Consider the following 27725-nt stretch of genomic DNA (forward strand, 5'->3'; position numbering starts at 1 on the left):
CCCTGATGTTGGGAAAGATGGAGGGCACAAGGAGAAGGGGACGACAGAGGACGAGATGGTGGGACAGTGTTTTCGAGGTTACCAGCATGAGTTTGACCAAACTGCGGGAGGCAGTGGAAGACAGGAGTGCCTGGCGTTCTCTGGTCCATGGGGTCACGAAGAGTCGGACACGACTAAACGACTAAACAACAACAAAATTATTATTATTAATATTAATTATTACAGTTGGGGCCTTGACATTAATGCTTATTCAGGACTTGAGATTAATGTTTATTCAGGCCTTGACATTAATGTTTATTATTATTATTATTATTATTATTATTACAATTAGGGTCTTGACATTAATGTTTATTCCTATTATTATTCTTGTTATTAATTATTATTACAATTAGGGTCTTGCCATTAATGTTTATTCCTATTATGCCCGCCCTCAGCGAGCATGCGCACTCGCCGCCGTACGATTTCTCCCTGGGTAACGCCTCTTCCCCGACTGCGCACGCGCGCCCCGTCCGTGCAGCTGGTTGGCTCGTCCGGAGGGGGAAACAAAAAACAAACGCCCCCAAGCTCCTCCCCCTATTCCTCCTTTTCCGCATCACGTGAGCTAGCCTCCCTCCTCCCCGCCCGGCCTGCGCCTGCCCCGGATGTTGTAGCCGCGCGGTCACGTGAAAAAACACCTTCCCTCCCCCCGCCCGCCGTAGGGCGTGCGTCACGTGGCCGGAAGAAGGGCAGGGAGGGGAAGAAGCACGAGAGAGCGGCAGCGACAGGCAGGCGGGGGTCGCCGAAGCCGCCGCCTGTGACCCGCCAGGCCAGGCCGCTCTCCGGACGCCGCCATGGGGTGTTGCTACAGCAGCGAGAACGAGGCCTCGGACCAGGTGAGAGGGGAGGGGAGGCCTTTCCTTGCGGCGCCTTCCCCGGTCCTGCCTCTCCCGGCCACGCTCCCCGCCTCTCGGCTGGACGGGCGGGCGGGCAGGCGGTTCTGAGGCTGGGGTGGTCCCTGGGGGCGGGGAGAAGGGGGGGCGGGTGAGGGGGCTCCGAGGGTCGTCGTCCCCCCCCCCCGGTTCGAGGAGGCGCTGACATACAAGCTCCGGGACAAGGAGAACCGTGGCTTTAAAGACGAACGGGAAGCCTTTACCAAGTATTTGAAGACGCAACAGAGCGAGATGGACTCCTTGGCTGGCTTGGAATAAACTTTTTTATTGATAATAATCAGCTACATATAGTTTGAGGATCTGTACAACTGCATAACATGCAGAAAAGAGCATTCTTTGAGAAATTAAAGACTGGAACTGAGGGAAGTCGGGGTGGGTGGGGGGAGGGAGGAAAAATGGGGGGGGGGAATAAGGATGATATGTTTCTGGATAATAATGTTTTGTTTTAATTTTGAATAAAAAAAGAGAGGAGGCGCTTCCCTCCCGGGCTTGGTGTGCGTGGAGATCCTCGGAGCCAACTCCCAGGGGCCGAGGTCCTTTGGCTCTCCCCCTGGCGATGGGCATGGCCCTTCAGGTGGTGCGCATGTGATCAATTATGCGGGGTGGGACTTAGACCTGCCCCCCCCAATATAGTGTCCGAGTTGTCACCCCTGGGGGAGACCCCTGTCGTGTGTGCCTCAGGGTGGGCGGCTGGAGAGGGCGCTTGGTGGGCTCCGAGCATGTGCCCAGAAATGCATTGCTGGGGAGCAAGAAGGAAGCCGAGGATATTGGGCTTGGGGAGGCGGGGGGGGGGAAGGAATCGGCCTTTGCTTCCCTGCCTACACTACTGGCCAGTTGGGGCTTAAGCAATGCTCGGCTCCCTCTTTTGCACCCTGGGAGTCTTCCTCCATCTCTTTTGTCACTGTGGTTTCTCCGCCTGTTGCTCTTCCCTGCATCCTGTTCTGTACTTGTCATTTGTGACACTTTGTTCCTTCACCTTGTCATGCCTTAGTAAGGAGAAGAGATGTGCAGCTTGCAAGCAAGGCTCTCTCTTGTCTTCTTCAGTCTCCTGATCTCACGTAGCACAGTCTGTGGTGCTATATGCCCCTAGTACCTGTTGCTTAAGAGTTTAAGAAATTTATCTTTGGGGGGGAAACACTACCATTATTCAGTTCTCATTGGCTTTCTTGGTTTCTGGCAAAGCCTCCAGTTGGTTCCGCTCCCACATTGCAGGTGAGGCAACCTGCAGCCCAGATGGGTGTGGCCCAAGGGAGCCTGTTTTGCTTCTTTCTAGCTTGCCTCTCTGGTGTGGTGTGTTTTGGCTCCTGCAGCATGTGAAGCAACAGGGTACCTCTTTGAGCCCCAGTGTTCAGCCTTCCCTTTTGCCTAAAGCACAACTTCCCAAATTCAAGTCATATGACTTCCCTGTAATGAAATGCAAGATCTGTTACATTCTCACTGCTCTCAAACATGCAGGCTTGGTAAGTAAGGCAGGGAAAGGAAGCCCAGGCAGGCCTAGGAAAATATTTTGCATATTCCAAGGTTGAGTTGTGAGGAGATGCCCGGGCCATGAAGCGGTATTGGAAATTACTCTGATGTGTTTTACCTGAATGTCCGTTTACCCTGCGCTGTGCAGCCTGAATGAAACAAAACTCTGGTTGCCTGGAGGCTCTTTGCAGGTGCCCTTGTTAGTGGCTGGCATATAGCACATTGTATAAGGCTAGAATAATAACCATAATCAGTAAAAAGAATTACTAGTATAAAACAGTTCATGTATTGCTAGGCACCTAGGCTTGGAGTTTGTTTTTGGTTTTTGTTGAAGCATAGGAGAGAATCCTCTTTCTATTTGTAGTAGATTCTGCACAGAACTTGCTTCTCACATGACCAAGATAGAGAGGTCTTCAGAAATATCCTCTTCCCTTCAGATCTGAGGTTGCATCTTTTGTTGCTCATGCCTTGGCCAGGTTGTGTGTATTTGGGCAGTTGGTGGGGGGGGGGGGAGAGCAGAAATGCCTTGGCCTGAACTCACAGATCTCTGTTACTTGGCAAGCCCAGCCAGATCAGCTGTTCTGGGCTGTCAGCCTGCTCACTTTCTATCTCTCCTGCTGCTATTCTTGGTGGCCTCTATTGCTGTCATCTTGAAGGGCACCTGTGAAACTGTCACCGGAGCCGTCAAAGAGTGGGGGAATAATCTGTGTGTGTGAGAGAGAGATAGAGAGAGATAGCGATTATCCAAGCATTTGTACTAGCCTTTCAACCAACTAGCATTGCTAGCCTCCTAACAACATTGTTTATTTTTTCATTTAAAATACCTTTATGTTGCCTTCAAGGTCGCACCCACAGTACAACAATAGTTAGAAGTGGGATACTTCTTCTCTTTGTTTACTTTCTCTGCCGATCTTATCACAGTGAAGGGAAGAGTGGATCATGTCAGCCCTTTCCTGGAATCATTGTGTTTACCTCTGGCACACTGGCACGTCAGTTTCCATTGGCCCTTACTGTTTAATGCTCTCTGTGTTTGTGTGCTGTGGGTGGAGCATGCACAGCCTGAAAGGGAGAAGGGGCCCCTTCAGCCACCCATGTTCGTTTCTCCTGAGGTGACTTTTTACTTTGGCTACTGGTCTGACATTATTATTATTATTATTATTATTATTATTATTATTATTATTATTTATATACCGCCCTATACCTGGAGGTCTCAGGACAGTTCACAGAATAAAATCAAAATATAAAGCCACAAAATACATAATCAAAATACAGTGGTACCTCAGGTTACATTCGCTTCAGGTTACAGACCTCGCTAACCCAGATATAGTGCTTCAGGTTAAGAACTTTGCTTCAGGATGAGAACAGAAATCGTGCTCCGGCGGCGCGGCAGCAGCGGGAGGCCCCCTTAGCTAAAGTGGTGCTTCAGGTTAAGAACAGTTTCAGGTTAAGAACGGACCTCCGGAACGAATTAAGTACTTAACCCGAGGTACCTTCGGGAGGCATGAAGACTTGGGAGCCGGGGGAACCCTCTTGATGCCGGGAATTCTGCACGTTTTTGCATTAAAAGAACTGAAGTGAAAATGTATCGCTTTGTCCATCCTTCACCCCTTCTGGCAAGACAAAAAGTTCACTTCTTAGCATTGTGGCTGAGAAAGAAAGCAGAACTTTTCGAAACAGATCTTCCTCGTACGTTCTCCAGCCCTCTTTGGTTCAAACTCTGACAGGAAGAATGGAAAGTTCTCTGGCGTGGATTCTGTGTAGCTTCCTTTTACTTTTGCCTTTCCAGCCTGTCTGGGGCTCACAAGGCGCCTCTTAAATCACGAAGGAACTTGGCGCTGGGGAGGGTCCTGTTGCACTTGGAGATTTTGTTCGACTGTTGCAGGGCACACCTGGAAGCCACACTCGGCGTGGGTCCTGCAAGGCTGCCTTGGTTTTGTTTAGGACTAGCACTGCCGTCTGCCCTGGTGGTCGCACTTCATGGGACTCCCTTCCCACTTTGACACGGCTGAGTCCCATATAGGCTTCATGGGCACTGGGGAGCAGTTAAGACTTTTGAGGGAGCTCTTGTCAGGCGTTGCCATGGGAACAGGGAGCCCTTTGCTTGGGGAGTGCCAGAAGGACCAGAAGCACTCAGCAGCCGGGAAGGTGACTCAGAGGTTCTGGTGGAATCCCCTTCGCAGGCAGGAAGAGCATTTGCCCATTGCACAAGAGGCGAGGATGTCTCTGAGGCCTGGAGTGGGAACTCTGCAAGCAGTAGCTAGAAGGGGGAATTGTTTTCCTTCTGTAGTCTTGCTCGGGTAGTATTGCATGCTTGGTGCAGCCAAGTGAGCGCTGTTGTCAGGCAAGAGGAGTGGGGAAGGGGCAGCCCTCTACCTCATGCCCTCAGTATTAGATCTATCTATCATCTATCTCTATCATCTATCTATCTATCTATCTATCTATCTATCTATCTATCTGTCTATCATTTATCTATCTATGTGCTCAGGCTCTGTATCCCAGATATGCACAGATCTGTCTTTCCCTCTACTTCCTATCAAATGCAGAGATGTGACTGAGGGTTGAGTAAGTTTGTGCCGGACCACTCGGGCTCCACGTGCCCATACAGTGTCCATAAGAGGTTGGGCCACTGCAGTGCTATTTTTCTAGAAAAAGAGGCACCATAACTCACCAAGGTACTGTGGTATAAACCACAGAGCCTAGGGCTTGCCGATCAGAAAGCTGGCGGTTCGAATCCCCGCGACGGGGTGAGCTCCCGTTGCTCTGTCTCTGCTTCTGCCCCCCTAGCAGTTTGAAAGCATGTCAATGTGCAAGTAGATAAATAGGTACCACTCTGGCAGGAAGGTAAACAGTGTTTCCGTGCGCTGCTCTGGTTCGCCAGAAGTGGTTTAGTCCTGCTGGCCACATGACCCGGAAGCTTTCTGCGGACAAACACCGGCTCCCTTGGCCAGTAAAGCGAGATGAGCGCTGCAACCTCAGAGTCGTCTGTGACTGGACTTAACGGTCAGGGGTCCCTTTACCGTTACCTTTTAACTCACCAAGAACGGCAACGGCACCCACCTGAGAGGGACCGGAACTGAGTTGCAGTGAGTTCCGTCTGAAATAAAAGCCCTGGGCTAGGGTGCCCCCAAGGAGTTTGCCCAGAGGGATGGGACTGCCTTTTCTGGGGCTGGGGACAAAGATTGGTTGCTCTTCCTCACACTGTTGTGGGTAGCAAGCCAGGCAGCTGAAGTTGGCTGCAATCAGAAGGGAACAAGGCCTTGGTCTGTTTCCAATTGTGAGGACAGCAGTGGTAGTGGGAGCAGCACCTTGGAGGGGTCGGGTTTCAGGAGCTGCAGGGAACTGCCTTGCCAGAGTTTGTGCTCTGAGCATTCCTGAGAGAGGCCCGGTGGGTCTGTCTGGCTGTATGAATGAGAGGCGAGCACTTGCTGGAAGCCGAGTGGCCCTGTGGAGTGATTTGGGACCTGCCCAGGGGGTTGAAAGCCAAGGAGCCCGCTGAAAATAGGGGCAAGGGAGAGAGGGAGCCCGAGCTGAGGAAGGCAGGAGAAGCGGGCATGTCTGCCAGCATCTGGAGGGGACACCAGGTTGGAGAAAAGGTGTCATGGTACGTCGGCCTCCTTTTCCAGAAGGATACTCAGAAATGTGGTCCCCTCTCAAAGGGTTGCTACCCAGTCAGGGCCAAAGGTGACCTGTGCTTGTTGGGCTACTTGTGAGCAGGAGGAACTCGTTATGCTGAGCTGAGTTGATTTAATGTTTGTATCCTGCTTTTCCAGCAACAGATGTCAAGCTCAAAGTGGCTCACAATGATTGCAGTGGCATTAAAAAACAACACACATTGCTATCATTTTAATGCCAAACACAGTAGCGTATAAGGCAAACAACAACAAATTCAAATGAAAACAACAAAAAGATACAATTCAGTAAAGTCATAGTATTGCCAGGATCCTTCATGACCACATGGACTCTTGCTCCAGAACAACAAAAAACAGATTAGCTGTTTGTTGTCCAACGCATTGCTTTTCAGCACTGCAATGGGTGGAAGCCACATTCGCTGTGCATTCACTGTAGGCATTTACATGGAACTATGCAATTAAAAACTTTTGGGGTGGGTGGGCAACACCAGCGGGGAGAAGCTCAGGAAACCAGTCGCAAGTTGCTCCTCAGCCCAGAATTCTGTCGCTTTTCTAGCTGAGCCCGTGCAGGCAAGGGAGGGGATCTGCAGCCAAGGTGGATTTGATTTAAATCACTAGTCAGTAAGACTTGATTTAAATCATTTTTTTTACAGACTCTTTCTTGGTGGTATAATCTTAATATTTAGAACTGGGAAGAAGGGCCTGGAACCAGTGAACTCTTACTACTTGATTGGCAAGCACTTCAAGGTCTCGCCAAGGACTTACAGACTCCAGTTACTATTTCCACCACACACACCCCCCTTTGGATTTGCTTCTACATTCAGGTGCCTGTTCTGTACAGTTAAGTGTTAGTGCAGTTGTTGGAACCCAGTGGGATTGGGAAGAGGTTGCCAGCCCTGAGGTGCCTGCAGCATTTGCCTCAAGTCTGAGTTGCACAGACATGCAACGGACTTGCACTATTATTACACAAAGATCCCAAGTCTTGTGGAGTATTCTGCTCACACGGTTGCACTTTCATTTTTACTGCTTCACACTTAGCTACTTCTGCACGTCCCTGACTCATTTCTCATCTGCCCACTGCCACCCCTCTTACAAGCGGCCTCTGCTCCTGGGGAAGGAGCACTGAATTCGGCGAAGGGAGAGAGGAAGACCTAGGCATGGAGGTCAGAAGCACATTCTGTGTTCAGAGGAGCTGCTGGGCTGCCTGGCTCTCTCAACTAGCAGCTCCTATAGATCAGCTGGAGGTAGGGGGACAGAGGCCTGTTGGGGGCTTTGTCAGGCAAGATGATGGGCTAGGCAGTTTGCAACGTGGTCTGGCTCCAGCAGCGGGCTCTCGGTGTGCTGAGAGGAGGGGTGCATACCCTCTTCCATTGTGCATTTGTCGTCGTCCCTCGCCTGAAATATCTGAACCAGGGTTGAACATTGAGCCATTCTAACTCCTGTGTTCTAACTCCTGTGTGCACGCAATCTGCAGCAAGTGAACACTGGATTGGGGACCCTTCCCTTGCCTGCCAGTGGCTGCTGGGTCCTCTGCAAATTCTGACCGCTGTCTTTCTTTTCCTCCTTGCTTTCCCCACCTTAGGGCGATGAGTCTAAGCCTCTGCTGCCCACTCCCTCCAGCCCACCCAAGCCCTTAAATGGAACCGAGCACAACTGCCACAACCTGCCTTCAGCCCGGACGGACGAGCAGGCTCTGCTGTCATCGATCCTCGCCAAGACAGCCATGTGAGTTGAGTGTGTTTTTTCTTTAACGAGGAGGTGAAAAGTCAAACGGGATTCATAAAAACATAGAATTGCAGGGTTGGAAAGAACCCAAAGGGCTATTTAAGCCAACCCCCCTGCGATGCAGGAACAGAACGACTAGGACCAAAACAGGCTGTGCTGCACCAAAAGCAGCCTTCCCCATCCGCGCGACGTTTTTGACTACAGTTCCCATCAACCCCAGGTTCCTACGTGGTGCTGGGGATGCTGGGAGTTGTAGTTCAGAACGTCTGGGCAGCTCCAGTTTGGCAAGAGCCGGCTTCGCGTATCTCTGGCGGAGGAGCCTCCTGAACCACTTTCTGCAGAGCTCTGAGGGTGGGAAGGACCTCGCGTGTTCAGAGGACCAAGGATTGGGAGGCAAGCAGGGGAAAGGACTGTGCCCCTCCTGGCCTGCCTGTGGTCTTCCAGTGGGGCACCGGCTATGCTGGGCTCACACATTCTAAGGGAAACCTCCAAGGAAGGGGGGACCCTGTGACCCCTCAGATAGTTTGGGTTCATTTCTCCTTCAGGGAGCGGGTCTTCCCAAGGCTGGGCAATTAAGATTCTGGGCCATCGACAGCTAAAGTTCGCAACACACGAGAAATCAGAGTAAATAGTACAGTGCAGAAGCTGCCTATCCGTGCTTGGCATGTTGGCGGAGGGCCCATTCTCAGGTCTCCGTCAGCTGCTGGGAGGGTGGGTATGCGCAGGATATTTACTTTTATTAAATTTATATCCCACCTGTCAGGGGGCTGCCATTGGAACAGAGGAGGGAGTCAGGGGGATACAGAGAGCCTCCGGCGCTTCTGAGGAGCAGCGTCTCCTCAAGCGGTGGGGAAAGCCACGCCTCCAGTGGAGCAGAGGGGGAAGGGGGGAGCCAAGCGAGGGGAGGGCTCAAGGATGCTACTGAGAGCCCAAGCCCCTAACCTAGCCCGGCTGGCCAGGAGGCAGTCATGCGGTTTCCGTCACCCAGCTTACGCAGAGGGGTGAAACTGAAGGAGGGGAGGCGGAGATTTGGGGTGTCTAAGTTCTTACGCTGGGGGGGGACCGGGAGGGGCCACTCTCGGAATCTGCAAGTGACTAAGATGGAGATGAACTTTGTAGATCTGCACTGTAAATAGTTTTGCACAATAAAACCTGTAAAAGACAGGTTGGAGTCCTGACTGGTTACTCACAAGCAACCACCACCAGCACCTGACACCACCCTTCCTCTCAAGGGTGGCAAGCACATCAACAGTAAAACAAGTTGAAAGGTCTTTAAAAAACAATTCAAAGGAAAAGAGAGAGAAAAAAACAATTGTGCATGGTCAGGTATAAGATAAGGAGATGAGAAGGGGGAGGGGGAAATACGGCAGTATTCCAAGGTCAGACGTATAAACAGCGGGTCAAAAACATTTATAACCGAAACCAGTGTTGGATGAATTGCCATTTGGGTGGGATTTGGTACCCACGAGATGATTGTTAAATGAGCTATTAAAAAAACCCCCAGACCAGCTGCAGAATCCAGCGCATCCACTTCCCCTTTGAGAACCTGAAGCAGGTGGGTCGGGGTCTCTGATCTCTGCCCTGGCTTTCTTGCAGCAACATCATTGACGTTTCGGCCGCAGATCAGCAAGGCATGGAGCAGCACGAGTACATGGATAGAGCCAGGCAGTACAGGTAGGTTCCCACACACCCCAGAGAGCCCAGAGCAACTCTGTCCTGCTTCTGTCCCGGAAATCCCTCCCCCCCCCAATCTTCTCCCCACCTGATTCTTTGCCCTTCACCTGCCAATTGTCGGGACCCTAAACTTAAGAGGTGGGCTGCTAAACACACGAATTAGGTACCAGGCAACTGAGAATTGCTCTGCTGTGGGACTCCATACTCGTCGGGGACTGAGATGCTTCACAGGCCTGACCCTGCTTCACCTAGAAATGGAAATAATGTTCTCCCTTTAGAGCCCAGGGGTGGGCAGATCAGAGTCTATGGATTTGCTTTGAGTCGCTGAACTGATCCATTCCTGGCTATCCCACCGTTTATTTGTTTGAGCCGGATAATTTAGTCGGGGGGTGGGGTGGGGTGGGGTGGCGAGGGAATAATTTTGCTGTTATTTTAGGAGCCAGAAGTGTCTGCTGGAAAACACCCAGATCCATAGCTGTCAACTTTTCCCTTTTCTTGCAAGGAATCCTATTTGGAATAAGGGAATTTCCCTTAAAAAAGGGAAACGTTGGCAGCTATGCCCAGATTGGTCTTAGGGCAGCAGTTCCCAAACTCCCCAGACTGGACCACTGAAAAATTCTGAGCATCTCGGTGGACCATTTAGTGATCTTTTCTTTATTTTTGCCTTTTATAACAATTGCAATACGCTGTAATAGAGACAGCTTTATGTTTTACAAACATCAAATGACCTGGACCACAGCTGGACCACAGACCCCGTCGTCCCCCCACACCTTAGAGCAAAGTCTAGATGCCCACTTCCTTCTTTTTGCTCCCTGCTGGTCGGTCTCTCTTTCTCTCTCACACACACTCCCTTTTCTTCTCCTTCCTTTCTTTCCAGTACCAGGCTGGCCATGTTGAGCAGCAACCTGATGCACTGGAAGAAGCTCTCGACGCTCCCATCGCTCACCACGCAGCCCCATCAAGTGCTTGCCAGCGACCCCGTTCCCTTCGCAGACTTGCAGCAGGTGGGTACACTCCCCCCCAGGGCCACGAGGCTCTGCCGTCCCCCTGAAGCACGGCTGGAGAACACCTGTGGCCCTGCAGGTGGTGGGGTTGGACCACGACTGTGTCGTCCCGAAAGAGAGCTCACATGGCATAGTGGGTAGAGTGTCAGGCTAGGACATGGAAGACGGGCTCAAATCCCCACTCAGGAATGAAGCTCCCTCCATGGGCGACCTTTAGGGCATCAGCTGAACCTCCCTCACAGGGTTGTTGTGGGGGGACGACGACTCTGAATTCCAGCCCTGCTTTGGCTCCTGAAGCTGGCAGAGTGAGCTGGCCATGTGCACCATCAATGCTCAGCTGCAGGGCTGGGGCACGCCACCCTTCAGTATCTAATCAATAGATTAGATCCTCTTTTTAAAAAGGAACCACTCTGTGGTTATCAGCAGCTGCTGCCATGGTGCCTCTCAGGACTGGTTGTTGAGAAGCAGCCATGGGAGACGCTTCTGGCTGCCTTCCTCTGCTTTTGTGGGTCGCTGGATGTGCCCAGGAGGACCACTGGGCTGGATGAATCTGCAGGTGGATCCAGGTCCACTTTCTCGCACCGGATCGACGTGTCCTGCCCAATTATGTACGCTGCTTCAGAAAGTTTTCTGATTAAGCAGTCTCTACAGTTTTTGTGGGACGCGGGTGGCGCTGTGGGTTAAACCACAGAACCTAGGACTTGCCGATCAGAAGGTCGGCGGTTTGAATCCCCGCAACGGGGTGAGCTCCTGTTGCTCGGTCCCTGCTCCTGCCCACCTAGCAGTTCGAAAGCACATCAAACTGCAAGTAGATAAATAGGTACCACTCCGGCAGGAAGGTAAACGCCGTTTCTGTGCGCTGCTCTGGTTTCACCAGAAGCAGCTTAGTCATGCTGGCCACATGACCCGGAACCTGTCTGTGGACAAATGTCGGCTCCCTCGGCCAGTAAAGCGAGATGAGCGCCGCAACCCCAGAGTCGTTCGTGACTGGACCTAACTGTCAGGGGTCCCTTTACCTTTACAGTTTTTGTATTTACTTATTTTTTTTACATTTGCATACCGCCCTGTACCCATAGATCTCAGGGCAGATCACGATGTAAAATTACAATATAAACAGCACAAAATGTGTAAGAAAAATATGAACAAAAACAGAAAAACCTGGGCCCTACCTCCCCGTTTTAACTTTCTGCCGCTCTGCGTGTTCACAAAGCACTTTGGGTGGGTGGAATCGGCTCCATGGAAGCCGCAAGGGGTGGGGTAAATGTCGCACGACCCACGGTGTGATGAGACATCGTCCTCCCTAAAAAAAAAGAAGGCATTGGGGGCAGGCGAGGCCGGCCCTTCCAGGAAGCAGAGGGAAGCAGTTGCCTCGGTCGGCAAATTCCGCAGGGCCAAAAACGGCCAGGAACGTGAGCTTGTGTGGTCTGCCCAGAGCTAGTCTGCTGTCGCAGGGTGCGGTGGAGGACTGTTGCATCCCCAGCTCTGAAGAGTCAGCTTTTGCCCAGAATTTTTGCATTTGGGCAGCAAACAGGCTGCTCCTGGCAGCAGAGGCATTGCGTCCTCACTTGTGGCCTCGCGCACCAGCAATATCCAGTTCAGCCTTTGCCACACAGGGGACCACGGGATGTTTTGGCCTCTGTGTGCTGGTAGGGGCTGATGGGTGTTCGGATTCCGAAACATCTAGAGGTCCCCATTTTGGCAAAAGCTGAATCACTGGTGCTTTTGAGTTTGCATACGGGCCTTGTCTAAAACTGAAAAAGGCTTGGTCCCCCCCCCCCAGCCCTGAGTTCAAATCTTGCCCCTAGAATATGCTGGTTTTTGGGTGACGTGAATCTTCTCCTGGAGTGCCCTGTATATGGCTCACCCCTCCCTTCTCCCTGTCTCCCCCCCAGGTCTCCCGGATAGCTGCGTACGCCTTCAGTGCTCTCTCCCAGATCCGAGTGGATGCGAAAGAAGAACTGGTTGTACAGTTTGGGATCCCCTGATGCCGATCCCGCAGACGTCTGTAACTTCTTGTTTTTTAACAACCTCCCACTTTTCCTTTCCTCTCCTTTGCCACAGTCGGCTTTTCACTGCAGTGGGACTTGTACGGATCAGCGATACACTGAACTTCCTGCCACTCGCGCCCCAGAGACATTCGCCTCCGCCGGCTGCCAGCTCCCCGGGGCTGGTCGGACCCACGTTTCTTTCCCCTCCCATGTGTGTTTGTGTGTGTGTGTGGGGGGGGCATATTGGTACCAGCCTGTACATGAATTGGTTTGAGGAGGGGGCAGGCCCTGAACACTGCATGCTAAGCCCAGCTCCTAAAGAGGTGAGCACCACACTATTGGTTATCGAGGGGACGGGATCCTGAGGCCCACAGATGGCGGGGGGAGGACAGCTGGCCTCGCTTTCATTATTTACCTTTTTTTTCTCCTAATAAGGCTCTGAAATTCTGGCCTCCGGGGTTAGGGGGCTGAGATGCGTTGCAGCTGCTGCCTGCCCCTTCCCACTTGGGGTTCAACCTGCATTACTCTCCCGTTGCTGCCTGCAGAATGCTGGGCCTTCTTTTTAGGATTTGGGGGGGAACCAACGAAGGGGGCGTTGGGTTGTCTTCTTCTTCCTGATAGGAAAGAGGGGAGGGAAGAAGCCAAAGAGCAGCTTGCGGGGGGTGGGGTGGGCGGGGAGCGGGACACACCCTGCAGCTCCTCTTTTTTTGGTGTCTCACCCATCACCACCCTCTTTTTAAGTGGCTCAGCTGTCGTTTCGTTTTAATTTTTTGGTTTCCTTTTTTTTTTTGCTAAAGTAGATAAAATATAAGTACGTTCATCATCCACGCAAAAGGCTCCTGGTTGTTTTGTCGTGCGACTCGGTCAATCCAGGGGATGGAGTGACCCCCGCCCCCCACCCCGTGAATAAACTTTGCGGCATCGGGGGCTTTTATGTTTACAAGAGAAGGCGAGGAAGAGGGGACTTGATAAAACCTTATACAGGGTTACCTCTGTTTACGTACTTAATTCGTTCCAGAGGACTGCTCTTAACCTGAAGCACCACTTCAGCCCTAAACGGCCTCAGTCCTGTATACCTGAAGGAGCATCTCCACCCCCCATTGTTCAGCCCGGACACTGAGATCCAGGTTCCCTCATTGCGAGAAGTGAGGTTACAGGGAACCAGGCAGAGGGCCTTCTCGGTGGTGGCGCCCACCCTGTGGAACACCCTCCCTTCAGATGTGAAGGAAATAAGCAGCTATCCTATCTTTAAAAGATATCTGAAGGCAGCCCTGTTCAGGGAAGTTTTTAATATTTAACACTGTACTGTTTTTAACACCTGATTGGGAGCCGCCCAGAGTGGCTGGGGAAACTCAGCCAGATGGGTGGGGTGTAAATAAAAAATTATTATTAAATTATATAAGTAAACAGCAGAACCGGAGAGCTGATATACCTGGTACCACTTGGACAAGCATTTTTATTGGAAAAGAAACCGGCAAACACCAACGAAGATACACAGCAGTGGGGGCGCCACCCTGCAAAAAGTGATTCCCCTGCACAAACGCCACTGAGCGGAAACAGGTCTTGCAGCAGGTCAGGCGACTCTCCCTCAAGCTCCGTAAGGACCAGGAGGCGCTCTCTGGCACAGAGGCCTTTCCTGTCACTTAGGAGATTGAGATGCCAGGATCTGAACCTAGGACTCTCTGCGGGTGCTCTGCCACTGAGCCAAAGATGGGGGGAACGAAACTCCCAGCGTGTGAGGGCTGCACTTCCATGGGGAAGGGGGGTAAGGAGAAGGGACTCAAGGCTGGCACAAGGAAAGGGTCTGGGAGGTGTCATTCCCTGTTCCCCCCACCGCCTCACCCCATTGCTAGGAGAATTTGGAGGGCAGCTGCCTTAAATCCACAGTGGCTGCATCCTATGTGCATCTGTTACGCTGTGCCAGAATCCTTGTTGGGTTTGCAGTGGCTGCCACCACGCAGGGGCTGATGGGAATGGAGAGTCCAGCACATCTGCAGGTCAGGAAAGGCTGGCTGGCTGGCTGGCTGGCTCCGGCCATCTGAAACAAAAGGGAAAAATGAAGGTGCCTTGCGCACCTTCGGTTTGCAGAAGGTGGGTCTGGATGACTCTCCCGGCGCTACAATTCTCTGGTCTCCTGGAGCGCTGCAGGTGCCCTAGTGTACACTGCTTGTTTTCCACTGCTCCAGAAACCAACGGCTTCGAACGGCAAGAAAAGGAGATTCCGACTAAACGTCAGGAAGAACTTTCTGGCACTAAGAGCCGCCTGGCAGTGGAACGGACTCTCTTGGAAAATGATGGACTCTCCTAACTTGGAGGTTTTTAATCGTAGGTAGTGGTGGTGGGGGCCATCTGCCAGGGATTCCTTACCTGCGATTTCTGCACTACATGGGGTTGGGCTAGAGGATCCTTGCGTGTCCCTTCCGACAGCACAGTTCCAGGGTCCCATGAAGCACAGATTCCCCAACCTGACGCTCCCGGAAAGTGGGGAGGCTGAGGCCGTTGGGCACAACTGCAGGAAAGGCTCCCAGCCGCGCACACACACCCTCCCCCGGCCCTCTCCCTTCCCCCATCCATGCTCTGCCATGCCAAGGTGCTCTAACTCTTTATTCCCAATTGAAGCTGGGGGTTGCAGGGGCCTCCTCTCCCTGCTGCCAGAGCAGTGGGGCCATCAGTAGTCGTCCCTTCTCTTCCGGACTTTCTTGGGCCTGATGTTCATGCGCCTCCAGACGGCCGCGGTGGTCCGGTCGAGCTTCGTGACGCCGCTGAAATCGAAGGACTTCAAGTGGGGCAGAGTGGACAGGACGTAGCTCCTGGCAATGTGCAAAGTACAGTGCCGGGGTCAGTGTTTGGAGGACAGCCTGTCTGCCTCCCTCCCTCCTCTCTCACGCGGAGCACAGTTAAAACTCCAGCCCCTGCCGCCCCCATGTCCTGTGTGCCCCACACTCCTGTTCCCCGAGGGTTGGGGGTTTTCTTTTTGGAGGGCGAGTGTTTACCTGTAGCCCTTCTCCTCCTCGACGGGGTTTCCATGCAGCGTCAGGTTGCGCAGGTGCGGGAGCACTGCCAGCTTGTCCACCTCTGAAAGCTGCTGGATGGCGTTCCCGTGAAGGTTGAGGTGGCGCAGGTTGTAGAAGGAAGTCAGCACCTGGGCAGAGAGGCCGGCAAGCGGAGGGCTCAGAAAGGCAACAGCAGCCGGGCAGGCTGCAATCTGCCGGGTGCTGCACTTGGCGGAGATCCCTACCGGTTTCCAAATCCAGCCCCCCTCTGGCAACTTCCAGGCTGGACTACTGCAATACGCTCTCCGTGGGGCTGCCCTTGAAGGCGACGTTCATTGGTTCAAAACACAGATTGCTGCCTGGGGCTCTGTTTAGATCACATACCTTTTCCCTGGTTGGTTTGTTGTATTAATATAATTTTTATCAAAAACTTGATTGTTTTAAAACAGCTTCCCCCCGGTTTACGGGCCCCATTCAAGGTGCACAGTTTGGTATTTAAATGACATAGACCCCAGATATCTGAAAGGTTGCCTCTTTCCCTACAGATCCTCTCGGGTGCTACGACTGGAAGAGGGGGGCCCTTTTGTTTGTTCCTCCACCCCCAGAGGCCCAGGGAGAAAGGGCCTTCTCTGTGGCAGCCCCTAAGCTGTGGGACTCCCCCCCCCCAAAAAAGAGATCTGTCTGGCGCCTTCACTGCACCTCTTCATCCTGCCTTTTGACGCATCTATTACTAGCACCCACCTTATTGTTGGGATTTCAAGCTGTTTCAAATGGGTTCTGATGTTGTGTTTTAATGCCGTAACCTGCCCTGGGAGCTCGGAGTGAAGGGCGGGTAATCAAATAAACGAAATAAACAATAGCTCCAGCACTCAACCGAGGCAGCTGTGCCCCAGTTAGCATCTTGATGCCCCCCCCCCCACCAATGAACTTATCTGATGGCGGCAAGGCCGGTGTTGCTGGTGCGTTAATCTGCGGAGCAACAGTGAAATCTGTTTAAAGGAGCTCCAGGGAACGGACTACGCTACCGGGTCGATGATGGGCAGGTCGTTGAAGGAGAGGTCGATCCAGTAGATGTCCTCTGGGTACTCCAGGAGCTTGCCCACAGTCTCTGTGAATTGGGTCAGCTCCCCGAGGGTGTTGTTGTTCAGCCAGATGGCCTGCGTCAGCAGCCGGCCCCCTTCGGACCGAAGGATGGGCTTCAGGCCGGCCCTCGGCTCCTCCGTCAGCAGGTCTGGGGGTGGCAGAGAATGGGCAAGGCAGGATCAGGGAAGCAGGGAAGGAGCATTTGCTGTGTGTCCTTCCTGCGCGGCTTAGCTCTGCTGAAGCAGCAGCCAGTGCCTCTGAGCACGCGCAGAGGACATTTCCATTGCCACCATGCAGTCGCTGCCTGCTTGTAGTGAGGTTACAGGGAACCAGACAGAGGGCCTTCTTGGTAGTGGCGCCCGCCCTGTGGAACATCCTGCCTGCAGACGTGAAGGAAATAAGCAGCTATCCTATCTTTAAAAGACATCTGAAGGCAGCTCTCTCTAGGGAAGTTTTTAGTATTTAATGTAATGTTTTTAACACTTGATTGGGAGCCACCCAGAGTGGCTGGGGAAACTCAGCCAGATGGGCAGGGTATAAATAATGAATTATTATTATATTCTTGTAACGCTTGAGACCAGGGGTTCCCAGGTTTTACCTGGGAGAAAGCCTGCCTGATCTTTGTGTATTACTTCATTTAACACTCTTTTCAATCTGTTGGCTAAAATATCTGCAAAAATTTTGTAATCCACATTTAAAAGGGATATGGGACGGTAGTTCTTAAGTTGTGCCTTTTCAGCTTCGGATTTTGGTATAAGTGTGATGAGGTATAAGTGTGGTTTTAGGGGACCACCGTCCCCCTCAGTTCCATCAACTCACCTGCAGTGCCCCCTATCCTATAAAAAGCGTTCTTCATAACAGCAGTTTGCAATAGCCCGATATAATTCAATTCATTCAAAATGCACTTAAAACCAGTTGAATTAATTCACCCAAAATGAATGACCTTGAGCCATTGTTCTGAATACTGCTTTTAAATAGGGTGAGTTTATGGAGCCGTGGGGCTGAGTTTGGGAACCGCCGGGTTATGCCATACCTTGCATGAAGCTGATGCCCCGAAATGAGTAGTCCAACGGAGGCGCCTGGAGGGAGGCCGTGCTGTAGTTCCACCGGGCGCAAGTCTTCCCCCCTGTGCTAACAAAACACAATCGCACACGCAGGAAGGTTGGTGCCATTTGTCCTTGGGTGGGTGTGTGTGTGTATTAGTTACACAAGGGGCCTTGCTCCTCCCTCGGTTGCTCTGCCCTGCCCACCTTGGCCCTTCTTGCAATGTGTGGGACTTACAAACTCATTTAGGTAGGTAGCCGTGTTGGTCTGACGCAGCAGAAATAGATATATAAAATAAAAAAATTGTCCAGTAGCACGTAAGAGACCGACTAAGTTTGTTCTTGGTATGAGCTTTCGTGTGCATGCACACTTCTTCAGATACACTGAAATAGAAGTCCCCAGACCTTTATATATAGTGAGAGGGTGGGGAAGGGCAGTGGCACCCGCCCTGTGGAACGCCCTCCCACCAGATGTCAATGAGAACAACTACAGTGGTACCTCAGGTTACATACGTTTCAGGTGTGCAGAGTGGTGACGTGTGCTTCTCGGGAAGTATCCGGTTCACCACTGCAGGCTGTCTTTAGGGGGTCTCTCCAAGAGCGACCGCTTTTCGTTACAGCACAGGCGTTGCCTTGAAGTCAAACTGGGAAGGGGGTGGGTGGGAATGGCAAACACTGCAGGGCTGGCGCCGGAGACTGGTGGTGAGGCTGCGCCGCCTGTCTCCAGCGGAGGGCAGCAGTGTGTTCCTCTCGCTTTTGCTTTGGAGCAAAGGACATTTCTATCCTTGCCTGTCACCATTACCAAAGGAGGCGAGAGGCTGCGCACACATCGTATGAATGGGGCCTTCAGACACTCCTCTCTCGCAATGCAAATACTGTGGTGGTCATAAAATTGAAGGCTGCCTGTTTTTGCTGTACGCGGCAAGCCACGACTGCTTCTGCCAAACTAAGGCCTTCTAGATATTTTCTAAAGCTGGTCTATACTGACATGGAGCCAGCGTGGCTAACAACCTAGCAAGAATTTTGCCGCCTGCAGGCGAACTAATATCAGTGTTCTCGCAGAAGCAAAGATCACCAGTGTTGAAGCAATGATTCTTGCCGTGTTGTGTGGATGCCTGATGATCGTCTTCCAAAGCAACTACTCCATTCCAAACTTAAAAATGGAAAGCGTAATGCTGGTGGTCAACAAAAGAGGTTTAAAGACTCTCAAGGCAAATCTTAAAAATGTAGTATAAACACCAACAACTGGGAAACACTGGCCTGCGAGCGCTCCAGTAGGATAACAGCCTTTGCCAAAGGTGTCACGGGCTTTGAAGACATTCAAACTCAGGACACAAGGGAGAAACATGCTAAGAGGAAGGCACACTTGGTAAATCCACACCATGATCAACTCCCACCTGGAAACCTATGTCCCCACTGTGGAAGGATGTGTGGATCCAGAATTGGCCTCCACAGTCACTTACGGACTCATTGTTCAAACCATGTTCATTGAAGACAATCTTACTTGGCGACGACGGATCGCCAAAGACTACGAAGGAGCCAGTGGGGCGTAGTGGTTAGAACATCGGACTAAGACCTGGGAGACCAGGGTTCGAATGCCCCCTTGGCCATAGGAAGCTCACCTTGGGCCAGTCCCTCTCAGCCTACTTTGCAGGGTCGTCGTGGGGACTAGAGGAGGGGAAGAATCATACAAGCTCCTTGGAGAAAAAGGTGGGCTATACACAACACAATAATTCGGAATCGGCTCTCACTAGCTAGGAGATAAATCTTGTGGCGATAGTAGAAAGTTTTCTGAAAATGCAGTTTTTGCAGTATTAAAAAAAATGCAGCAAGTAGAGTTCTTAGAATTCTTAACAGCACAAATCTGTAGCAAAACTGTGTCAAGGTCGCTACTCACCTGGGAAACGATATCGCAGAACTAGCCTGAGGGAGATGGAAAAAGTAGCAAAGTGTATTATCAGCAGGGAGATCCAACATGCAGAAAAGTCTCACCCAGAGATGGACAGTTGAATTTGTCCCCCCCCCCACCAACAATTCAATGGTGTACCCCATTCTACCAAGGTGTGAATTAAGAAGTCTGCCCCTCCCCCTCCCAAAGCAAATGGTTGTGAAGGTGTAAAACAACAATAAAAAACAGAGATTGGTTTTACTATACAGTGGTACCTCTGGATGTGAACAGGATCTGCTCTGGAGCCCCGTTCGCATCCAGAAGCAAACGCAACCCGCGGACGCGTGTGCCGCGATTTGTCGCTTCCGCGCATGACGTCATTTTGACTGCGCATGCACGAGTGGCGAAACCCGGAAGTAATGCACTCCGTTACTTCAGGGTCAGCGCAGTGCGCAACCCAAAAATACTTATCCCGAAGCTATTTCAATCCAAGGTATGACTGTATACATAGGCAAGCTACCCAATACAGAGTCAGGCCTTTAATAATAATAATTTATTATTTGTACCCCGCCCATCTGGCTGGGTTTCCCCAGCCACTCTGGGCGGCTTCCAACAAAGATGAAAAATACACTAAAATGTCACATATTAAAAACTACCCTGAACAGGGCTACCTTCAGATGTCTTCTGAATGTCAGGTAGTTGTTTATCGCTTTGACATCTGATGGGAGGGCGTTCCACAGGGCGGGCGCCACTACCAAGAAGGCCCTCTGCCTGGTTCCCTGTAACTTGGCCTCTGGCAGTGAGGGAACCACCAGAAGGCCCTCAGAGCTGGACCTCAGTGTCCTGGCAGAACGATGGGGGAGGAGACGCTCCTTCAGATATACTGGACCAAGGCCGTTTAGGGCTTTAAAGGTCAGCACCAACACTTTGAATTGTGCTCGGAAACGTACTGGGAGCCAATGTAGGTCTTTCAAGACCGGTGTTATATGGTCTCGGCGGCCGTTCCCAGTCACCAGTCTAGCTGCCGTAATCTGGATTAGTTGTAGTTTCCGGGTCACCTTCAAAGGTAGCCCCACGTAGAGCGCATTGCAGTAGTCCAAGCAGGAGATAACCAGAGCATGCACCACTCTGGCGAGAGCCTACCTACCAGGTGGAGCTAGTAAACAGCTGCCTTGGATTCAGATTTGACCTGTGCCTCCATGGACAGCTGTGAGTCCAAAATGACTCCCAGGCTGCGCACCTGGTCCTTCAGGGGCATAGTTGCCCCATTCAGGACTAGGGAGTCCCCCACACCCACCCGCCTCCTGTCCCCCAAAAACAATACTTCTGTCTTGTCAGGATTCAACCTCAATCTGTTAGCCACCATCCATCCTCCAACCGCCTCCAGACACTCACACAGGACCTTCACCGCCTTCACTGGTTCTGATTTAAAAGAGAGGTAGAGCTGGGTATCATCCACATACTGATGAACACCCTCCCCAAACCTCCTGATGATCTCTTAGTCCACCCAGCTCAGTACTGCCTGCACTGGCTGGCAGCAGCTCCCCACGGTTTCAGCAGTGCTGTCTCCCAGCCCCACCTGGGATTTTCTGACACTGAGCTGGGCACCTCTATGCTTTGTGAGAGTTGCCCCGGGGACACCTTGGCGCACATGCTCCACAACTGCAGAGGCTCTTGTTGAAAATGCTGCTCCGAAGCCGAGATGCTTATGTTTCTAGCGCTCAGAGCCATGCCTGAAGGAGAGAGAGGCCCCCAAGCAGTTGGGAGTCTTGAGGACTGCAGAAGGGCTCCATTGAGAGACGAGGAAGGAAAGCTGCGCAGATCCATCACCTTGCAAACAGCAGGACCCTGGAGGGAGCCCCCTAAACATGATAGCCAGCAGACTTAAAAACAACAAACAAACCAGAAACCCACAGTTCTTTCCCCAGTGCAACACTGGTGAGCCTTCATCCTGCTGTGGCAGGTGCTTTGCAAAATTGCTGCTCCGACAGCAGGGCCTACAAAGCAATGTGATTCCGCGAAGAAGCAGCAAAGCGATTGCAGGAAGGGATGCGGCGCTTTGGCCAGGTCCTGCACGCTCTCCTCCTTTTTCTTTCTTTTATATATATATATTTTTACTGGCTTTTTAACATATCATTTCCAACAATCATTTAACCTAACTTCTAATCTTACACAATATTTTAGACTTCCGTCAACAACCTCTGAAGAGCTTCCGTTCTTCATCACTTGTTCTGCATTTCTTAATTTCTCTTTTACTCTTAATTATCATTAACTAATCATTCTTTTCAGGGTCTTCCTTGCAATATTTCACAAAGTCCTCCTTGTAGAACTTCTTGCAGTCCTACTAGCGTCATCTGTGGATTACAATTGCTTTTCAAGTAGTTCAAATATTTACTCCAGTCTTCTAAGAATCTCTGATCCCGCAGGCTTCGAATCCTTCCTCTTAATTTAATCTAATTCCTCTTAATTTATCTAATTTCCTTTGCCATTCTTCTTTCGCAGGTAATTCTCCTTGCTCCCATTTTTGTGCTAATTTTTTTCACACGAGCCCCGCTGCTGCAGCTGCGTTGCACTGATCCTGGCCTTTGCACGCGCCCCCCCGACGTGCCTTGCACGGATCCCTTCTCCGCCCCCCCGCCCGCCTTTGCACGCGCACTCACCATGCCCGCCGCTTCGCCCGCCCAGTCCGCCTCTCTCTGCCTCGCACATTGGAACGCGGCGCGGACAGAGGGCGGGGCCGTCGCCACGGCAACCGAAACACACACCGCGTGGGCGGAGCCTCCTCCTCCTCCGCGCCCGCCCGCTCGACGCCGCGGCGCCCGCCGGGAAACGTAGTCCTTAAACTCCTCAGCCACGCAGGGCTTGCCGGGAAACGAAGCCTTCCCTCCCGCGTGCGCGCGGGGCCCGCCGGGAAACGTAGTTCTCCGCCTCAGGCGCAGTCTCCGCCTCTGGGCTTCGAGGCCTCAGCCTTGTGGCTTCTCGGGCGTTTTATTTTTCTATTTTGTTCGGAAGTTTTTCACCCTCGCGGCGCCTCTCCTGTCCCTTGGGCCGCGGGGGCGACGGAGGCCTAGCCGCTTGGATCCGGAGGCCGACTCGCGAGGAGGACGGCGGAGAGGAGGCCCCGCGGCAGGTAGGCGGGCGGGCGGGCGGCTGGGCGCGCGGGAAGATTTACCTCAGGAAGGCAGCCCTCCCCTCCCACCTTTTCGTGGGGTGGTTTTTTTTTTTTTGGGGTGCTCCCCAACTCCTGGAAAGGGAACGACACTCTCCGGTACTTTTCTTCCCCGTGTGTAAATTTGAAATTTAAAAAAAAAAATCCTCTCAGGGAGCCGCGGGGGGGGGAGGAGCAGGTTCGTTTCGCGTCGTTTCATTTACCTCATGAAAGTAGGTTTCGTGGAAGAAAAGGGACGGCCTCAAAGCGAGAGAACAAGGGGGAAAAAACAAACCCCCAAAGTGTTACTACCCATTTAAGAAAAGTTAACGCTAGGCTGTAAAACCAGTTGTTTTTCCACCCCCATTTCATTTTAAAACTCGTTAAGATCTGGACAGGGTCGTCCGAAGGGGTTACAAAAAATTGAAATGTTTTCAGAAGGCGCCCAAAAGCGGGAGGGCGAACGAGGCGTTTCTCTTTTCCCCCCCGTGTCAAGTGGCGGGTAGTTCCACTTCCCCCGCCTGCTTTCTCAGTTAGCCTGGGGAAAGTGAGCAGCACCGAGTTCGCCTGGAGGAGGAGGAGGAGGAGGGGGAGGAAGCCCCTCTCCCAACTGGCCTCTTAGTAAAAATAATAATTAATGGTTTCTTTCACTTGCCTCCCACCTGTGGATACCAGGCCAGTTGTGAAATACAGAGCGGCAATTCTGTGTTTTCTCTGTTTATTGCAATTACCGGTATATTTCCCGCATTTTCCCTCCCAAGGAGCTCCCTCCTTCCTCATTTAGTCCCCCCAACAACCCTGCAAGGTAGCTGAGGCCGAGAGAGGCAGTGAGTGGCTCCCAAGCTCACACCTAGTGAGCTTCATCGCCAAGTGGGGATTTGAACCCGGGTCTCTCCCAGGCCCTGGCTATGAAATTCACAAGAAGAGTGGGGATTTGGACCCGGGGTCCCTAATCCAGCAGCATTACCACTTTGCCACACGGGCTAGGAGTTGCTATATTGCTGCTCCTCTTTAGATCTGTTTTGAGGTTTATTGCTCTTTTCTTCGGTATGTATTTCTTCCTCCCTCCATGAGCCTGGGCTTGAGTTTGCTGCCTTTTGGCACTCTGGACAGCCCTGCAAAGTAGGTTGAGCTGAGAGAAGGGATAAAGACAAACACACACACAGGGCTGACCCAAAACTGGCCAAGTGGCAAATGGCCTTAATCTGAGGCTCTTAACTTCTGCAGCTGCTCTATTTTGTAAAAAGAAAAGCAAGCATTTATGTTTCCGTCTTAAAAATGTAGAAGACCTTTCCTTCCGACCCCCCCACCCCCTTGCAAGTCACAAGCGTTGGTGAATTAAGTCAGAAAAAAAGTTTTAAAAGATGAACTCAGCCAGAAAACAAATACTCGCTTATCCAACAGCGCTCCCTTTGCCCAATTCACAACAGAAGAGCCATATGTTGTACAATGAAGCATTTCAGATGAATTGAATATTTTGGTGGCACTTCTGTCTGGGGAGTTCCTACCTTGAGACATGCTACCTACCAGGGTATCTTGCACTTAATAATACTAGTAGCAATAGCAGTTCATATTCAAAACAAAAAAATTCCTTCCAGTAGCACCTTAAAGACCAACTAAGCTACCGGTAGTTCTTGGTATGAGCTTTCGTGTGCATGCACACTTCTTCAGATACAGTGCATGCACACGAAAGCTCATACCAAGAACTAACTTAGTTAGTCTTTAAGGTGCTACTGGAAGGAATTTTTGTTTTGTTTTGACTATGGCAGACCAACACGGCTACCTATCTGTAACTAGTTCATATTCAGTGTTTATAAATGCTCTGTATAGGGAAAGATCTGCTTTGCTAGCCCTTTGCATACATTGTAGTTATCTGTTACAGCCCCACCTAAGATGTAAGGGTAACTGCCCCAGGTTTGTGTGGTGGTTTGCATCCTGAATTGAAGATCACCCGCTCTGAGATCCCACAGCTAATTCTCCCCTGGCCTCCTCGCTGGCCCAAGTAGGACCAATTCAGCCAGCTAGCCCTGGGGATTATCTAATGCTTATTTCCCCTAAATTGATTTTTGAATTTTATTCTTATTCATGTTTTTATACTGTATTTTATGCTGTTTTATAATTAAGTGTTTTAAATTTGTTGTTAGCCGCCCTGAGCCTGATTTTTGAACCAGGAAGGTTCAAAAATTATTATTATTATTATGATGATGAATTGGAACCGGCATGTCTGTCCCCCCGTCTGGTGTTGTGGTCAGAATACTGACTCAGCAACCCAAGGCTCAGATCTCCCCCTAAGCCATGGAACCTGTTGCTCGCAGCCCAGCCCAGAGCGGTGTGGATAGAAAAGAGAAACACACACTGCTCTCAGCTCCTTGGAGGAAGAGCGGGAAACCAGTGGTAACTTTTTAAAAGTGCCCCACCAGGATCTGTGTGAGGGAGATGGCTGGGTGTGGTTGGTTAAATTATTTTTAGTTCTGCTTAGCAAGGGGAGGGAGGGGCCTTTTGGGTGAAGTCCAAATCAAGTACAGTGGGGCAGGTTATCAGGTTTGATGTATGGCAAGTGGCAGCTATTGATAGGGCCTTTTCTGTGGGGGTGTCCAGAGAAGTCTGCCCAGGTGTTAAAGTGTTATTTTTTTGCAATACTTCACTGAACAATAACAGTGATACTTGTCACTCCTGTGGAATTGTATTTTTTGCGCTGTGTTTAGTCTTTTCTCCTTTTTTCTCCTTTTGCCCTCTGTTTGTATTTTATGGCTGCCTTGTCAGTGTTGTTAAATTGAAAGGTGGTTTGCAAATAATGAGTCAGCTCAGCTATTCACCATCTCTTTGTGGTGGGAAAACAAGTACAGCATTTCTAAGAGTTTTGTCACTATGCAGTTTCAATTAGTTGCCTATGATTAGGTCGTTTTAATTGTATTTTAATTACTGTACTAAGTACAGACTTGAAAAACTAGTTACTGATAGCTTATTTGTTTAGTCGTGTCTGACTCTTCGGACACAACTTAACGACTTATTATGAATAGCTTGTTATGGATTGTTATATGCAGGGAAAAGCCGGGATATAAATAAAATAATAGTAACAACAACAACATCCTGGTCAGCGACTGTTTTCAGTATATGTATGGTGAAAACTTAAAAACGTAATCTCAGAGCCTTTGTCTATAATTTTTGAGAATTCTCTGAGAACAGGTGAGGTCCCAGGCAGACTGGAGGCAAGGAAATGTCCCCATCTTCAAAAAGGGGAAATAAGAAGACCCAGGTAACTACTGACCAGTGAGCTTGACAACTGTACTCAGAAAGGTTCTAGAACAGATAATTCAACAGTTGGTCGGTGAGCACTTAGAAAAGGATGCTGTGATTACTAAGACCCAGCATGAGTTTCTCAAAAACAAATCATGCCAGACAAATCTCATTTCTTTTTTTTTGATAAAGTTACAAGCTTGGAAAATCAGGGAAATGCTGTGGACATAGTGTATCTTGATTTCAGTAAGACAAAGAATCTTGATTTCAGTAAGACAAAGAATATCATAGGGAGCTTTTGACAAAGCTCCCTATGATATTCTTGCGAGAAAGCTGGTAAAATGTGGCTTGAACAAGGTAACTGTTAGGTGAATTTGTAGCTGGTTGACTGACTGAACCCAAAGATTGCTCAGTAATGGTCCTCATCATCCTGGAAAAAAGTGACAAGTGGGGTGCCATAGGGTTCTGACCTGAGTGTATTATTGTTCAACATCTTCTGAAATGTCTTGGATGAAGGAATTGAGGGGATGCTCATCAAATTTGCAGATTACACTGAAGTGGGAGGGGTAGCTAATGCTGTAGAAGATGGAATTCAAAATTACCATAACAAGATTATAAAACTGGGCCCAAACTAAACAGATACTTTACAGTTTCACAGCACGCTCACTGCTCACTCCGTGTCCCTGGTTGCATTGCATACGATAGGTGGTGCTAAAGCGGGGGGGGGGTGCAACCATCTTTCTGTGGGGGGCTGCATTCTTTCAAGGGTAATCTATGAGAAGAGGCAGAGGGGGGGCCGCTTTCACTCCCCTCCCTTCTCTTTATGTATTTTAGCTGGATACAAGGGTATGAAGATTGCTCTGTACTTTTTGGAAGAAATTTGAATGGGGAGAGGTGGCCCTCCATACTTCTTCCAAGAGGGACTTCCAAACATGTTTTTGTACAATGTTGTAGTTTGATAGGAGGGTCACCTTATGAGGTCTAACCCCAAAATGTATATACAAATAATAAAACTAGGGGCCGAAAGGGAGAAGTCACGAAGGACAAGATAGATAGTCAAGCCTAAGAAAGTCCAGAACCTCAAAGAGCTGGGTGTGGAAAAGAATGGAAAGGAAAAGAGGAGAGGCTCAAGAGTGAGCAACAATTGTTCCAGACTAGATGTGTGCAAAAGTACTGGAATCTATGTCATAATTATTAGATAAACTAAACACATACACAATGTGCAACTAAATCTAAACAGTTTGGGAAACTGCTGAGGGTGGTTTGATGAGCCAACCAGCTAATTCATGCTTCCAAATTCCAAGATAATAAGATGAATCTCAAAACTTCCTGGAAAAAGACCAGCTGCAAACAGGCTTGTGTATACCTGCCCAATAATCCACTTTGTACAGAACCTAACTTTAAATAAGCCCAGCAAACAGTCAATTCTTGCATTATACAAATGCAAGACATAGCAATACTTTAAAATGCTGGGTACAGAGAAATAATAAAAACTGATAGCAGAAGCAGCAGTCCTTTCTATTGTTTGATCCTGCTGAAATCCTCCCCAAAAGCTATCTGTACCCCTCAGAAGGGTGGCTAGAACAGGAAGCAGTAACTGGCCATGCTCTAAAAACCCTGTTTCAGCTTTAAGACTAGCATTTGGAATACTGTGTATACTGTATACTGGGCGCCACAATTTAAGAAGGATGTTGACAAGCTGTAACGTGACAACTCTTTAGATATTTGAAGATAGTTATCGTGTCTCCTTTCAGTTTCCTCTTCTCCAGGCTAAACATACCCAGCTCCTTCAACAGTTCCTCATAAGGCTTAGTCTCCAGACCCTCCTCTGCACACGTTGGTAGCTTATCAACATCCTTCTTAAAGTGTGTTGTCCAGAACTGTACACAGTATTCCAGGTTTGGCCAAATAGAGTGG

At 50.4% G+C, this 27725-nt stretch overlaps 3 protein-coding genes across 3 annotated transcripts in view; 2 read left to right on the forward strand and 1 right to left on the reverse strand.

Moving 5' to 3' along the window:
* Positions 1-722: 722 nt before the first annotated feature.
* Positions 723-13250, forward strand: LAMTOR1 (late endosomal/lysosomal adaptor, MAPK and MTOR activator 1). The gene is made up of 5 exons (XM_081908708.1): positions 723-872; positions 7608-7750; positions 9347-9424; positions 10302-10428; positions 12321-13250. The coding sequence occupies exons 1-5, from the start codon at positions 831-833 to the stop codon at positions 12411-12413; spliced, it is 483 nt and encodes a 160-aa protein (XP_081764834.1). The 5' UTR covers positions 723-830; the 3' UTR covers positions 12414-13250.
* Positions 13251-15002: 1752 nt separating this feature from the next.
* Positions 15003-22171, reverse strand: LRRC51 (leucine rich repeat containing 51). Its single transcript, XM_081910181.1, has 6 exons — positions 22084-22171; positions 19433-19458; positions 17526-17623; positions 16435-16640; positions 15410-15558; positions 15003-15226 (listed from the first exon to the last, which is right to left on the reverse strand). Exons 1-6 carry the CDS (start codon positions 22084-22086, stop codon positions 15085-15087), a joined length of 624 nt encoding a protein of 207 aa, XP_081766307.1. The 5' UTR covers positions 22087-22171; the 3' UTR covers positions 15003-15084.
* The window catches only part of NUMA1 (nuclear mitotic apparatus protein 1), a 69186-nt gene continuing 63544 nt past the window's right edge, over positions 22084-27725 (forward strand). Inside the window, 3 exon segments of the mRNA XM_081909508.1 lie at positions 22084-22226; positions 22229-22304; positions 22306-22553. Of these exon segments, the coding sequence (XP_081765634.1) occupies positions 22085-22226; positions 22229-22304; positions 22306-22553 (466 nt within the window). The 5' untranslated portion in view covers position 22084.

The sequence above is a fragment of the Podarcis melisellensis genome, assembly GCF_964234715.1.
Source record: "Podarcis melisellensis genome assembly, chromosome: 4".
Lineage (NCBI taxonomy): Eukaryota > Metazoa > Chordata > Lepidosauria > Squamata > Lacertidae > Podarcis > Podarcis melisellensis.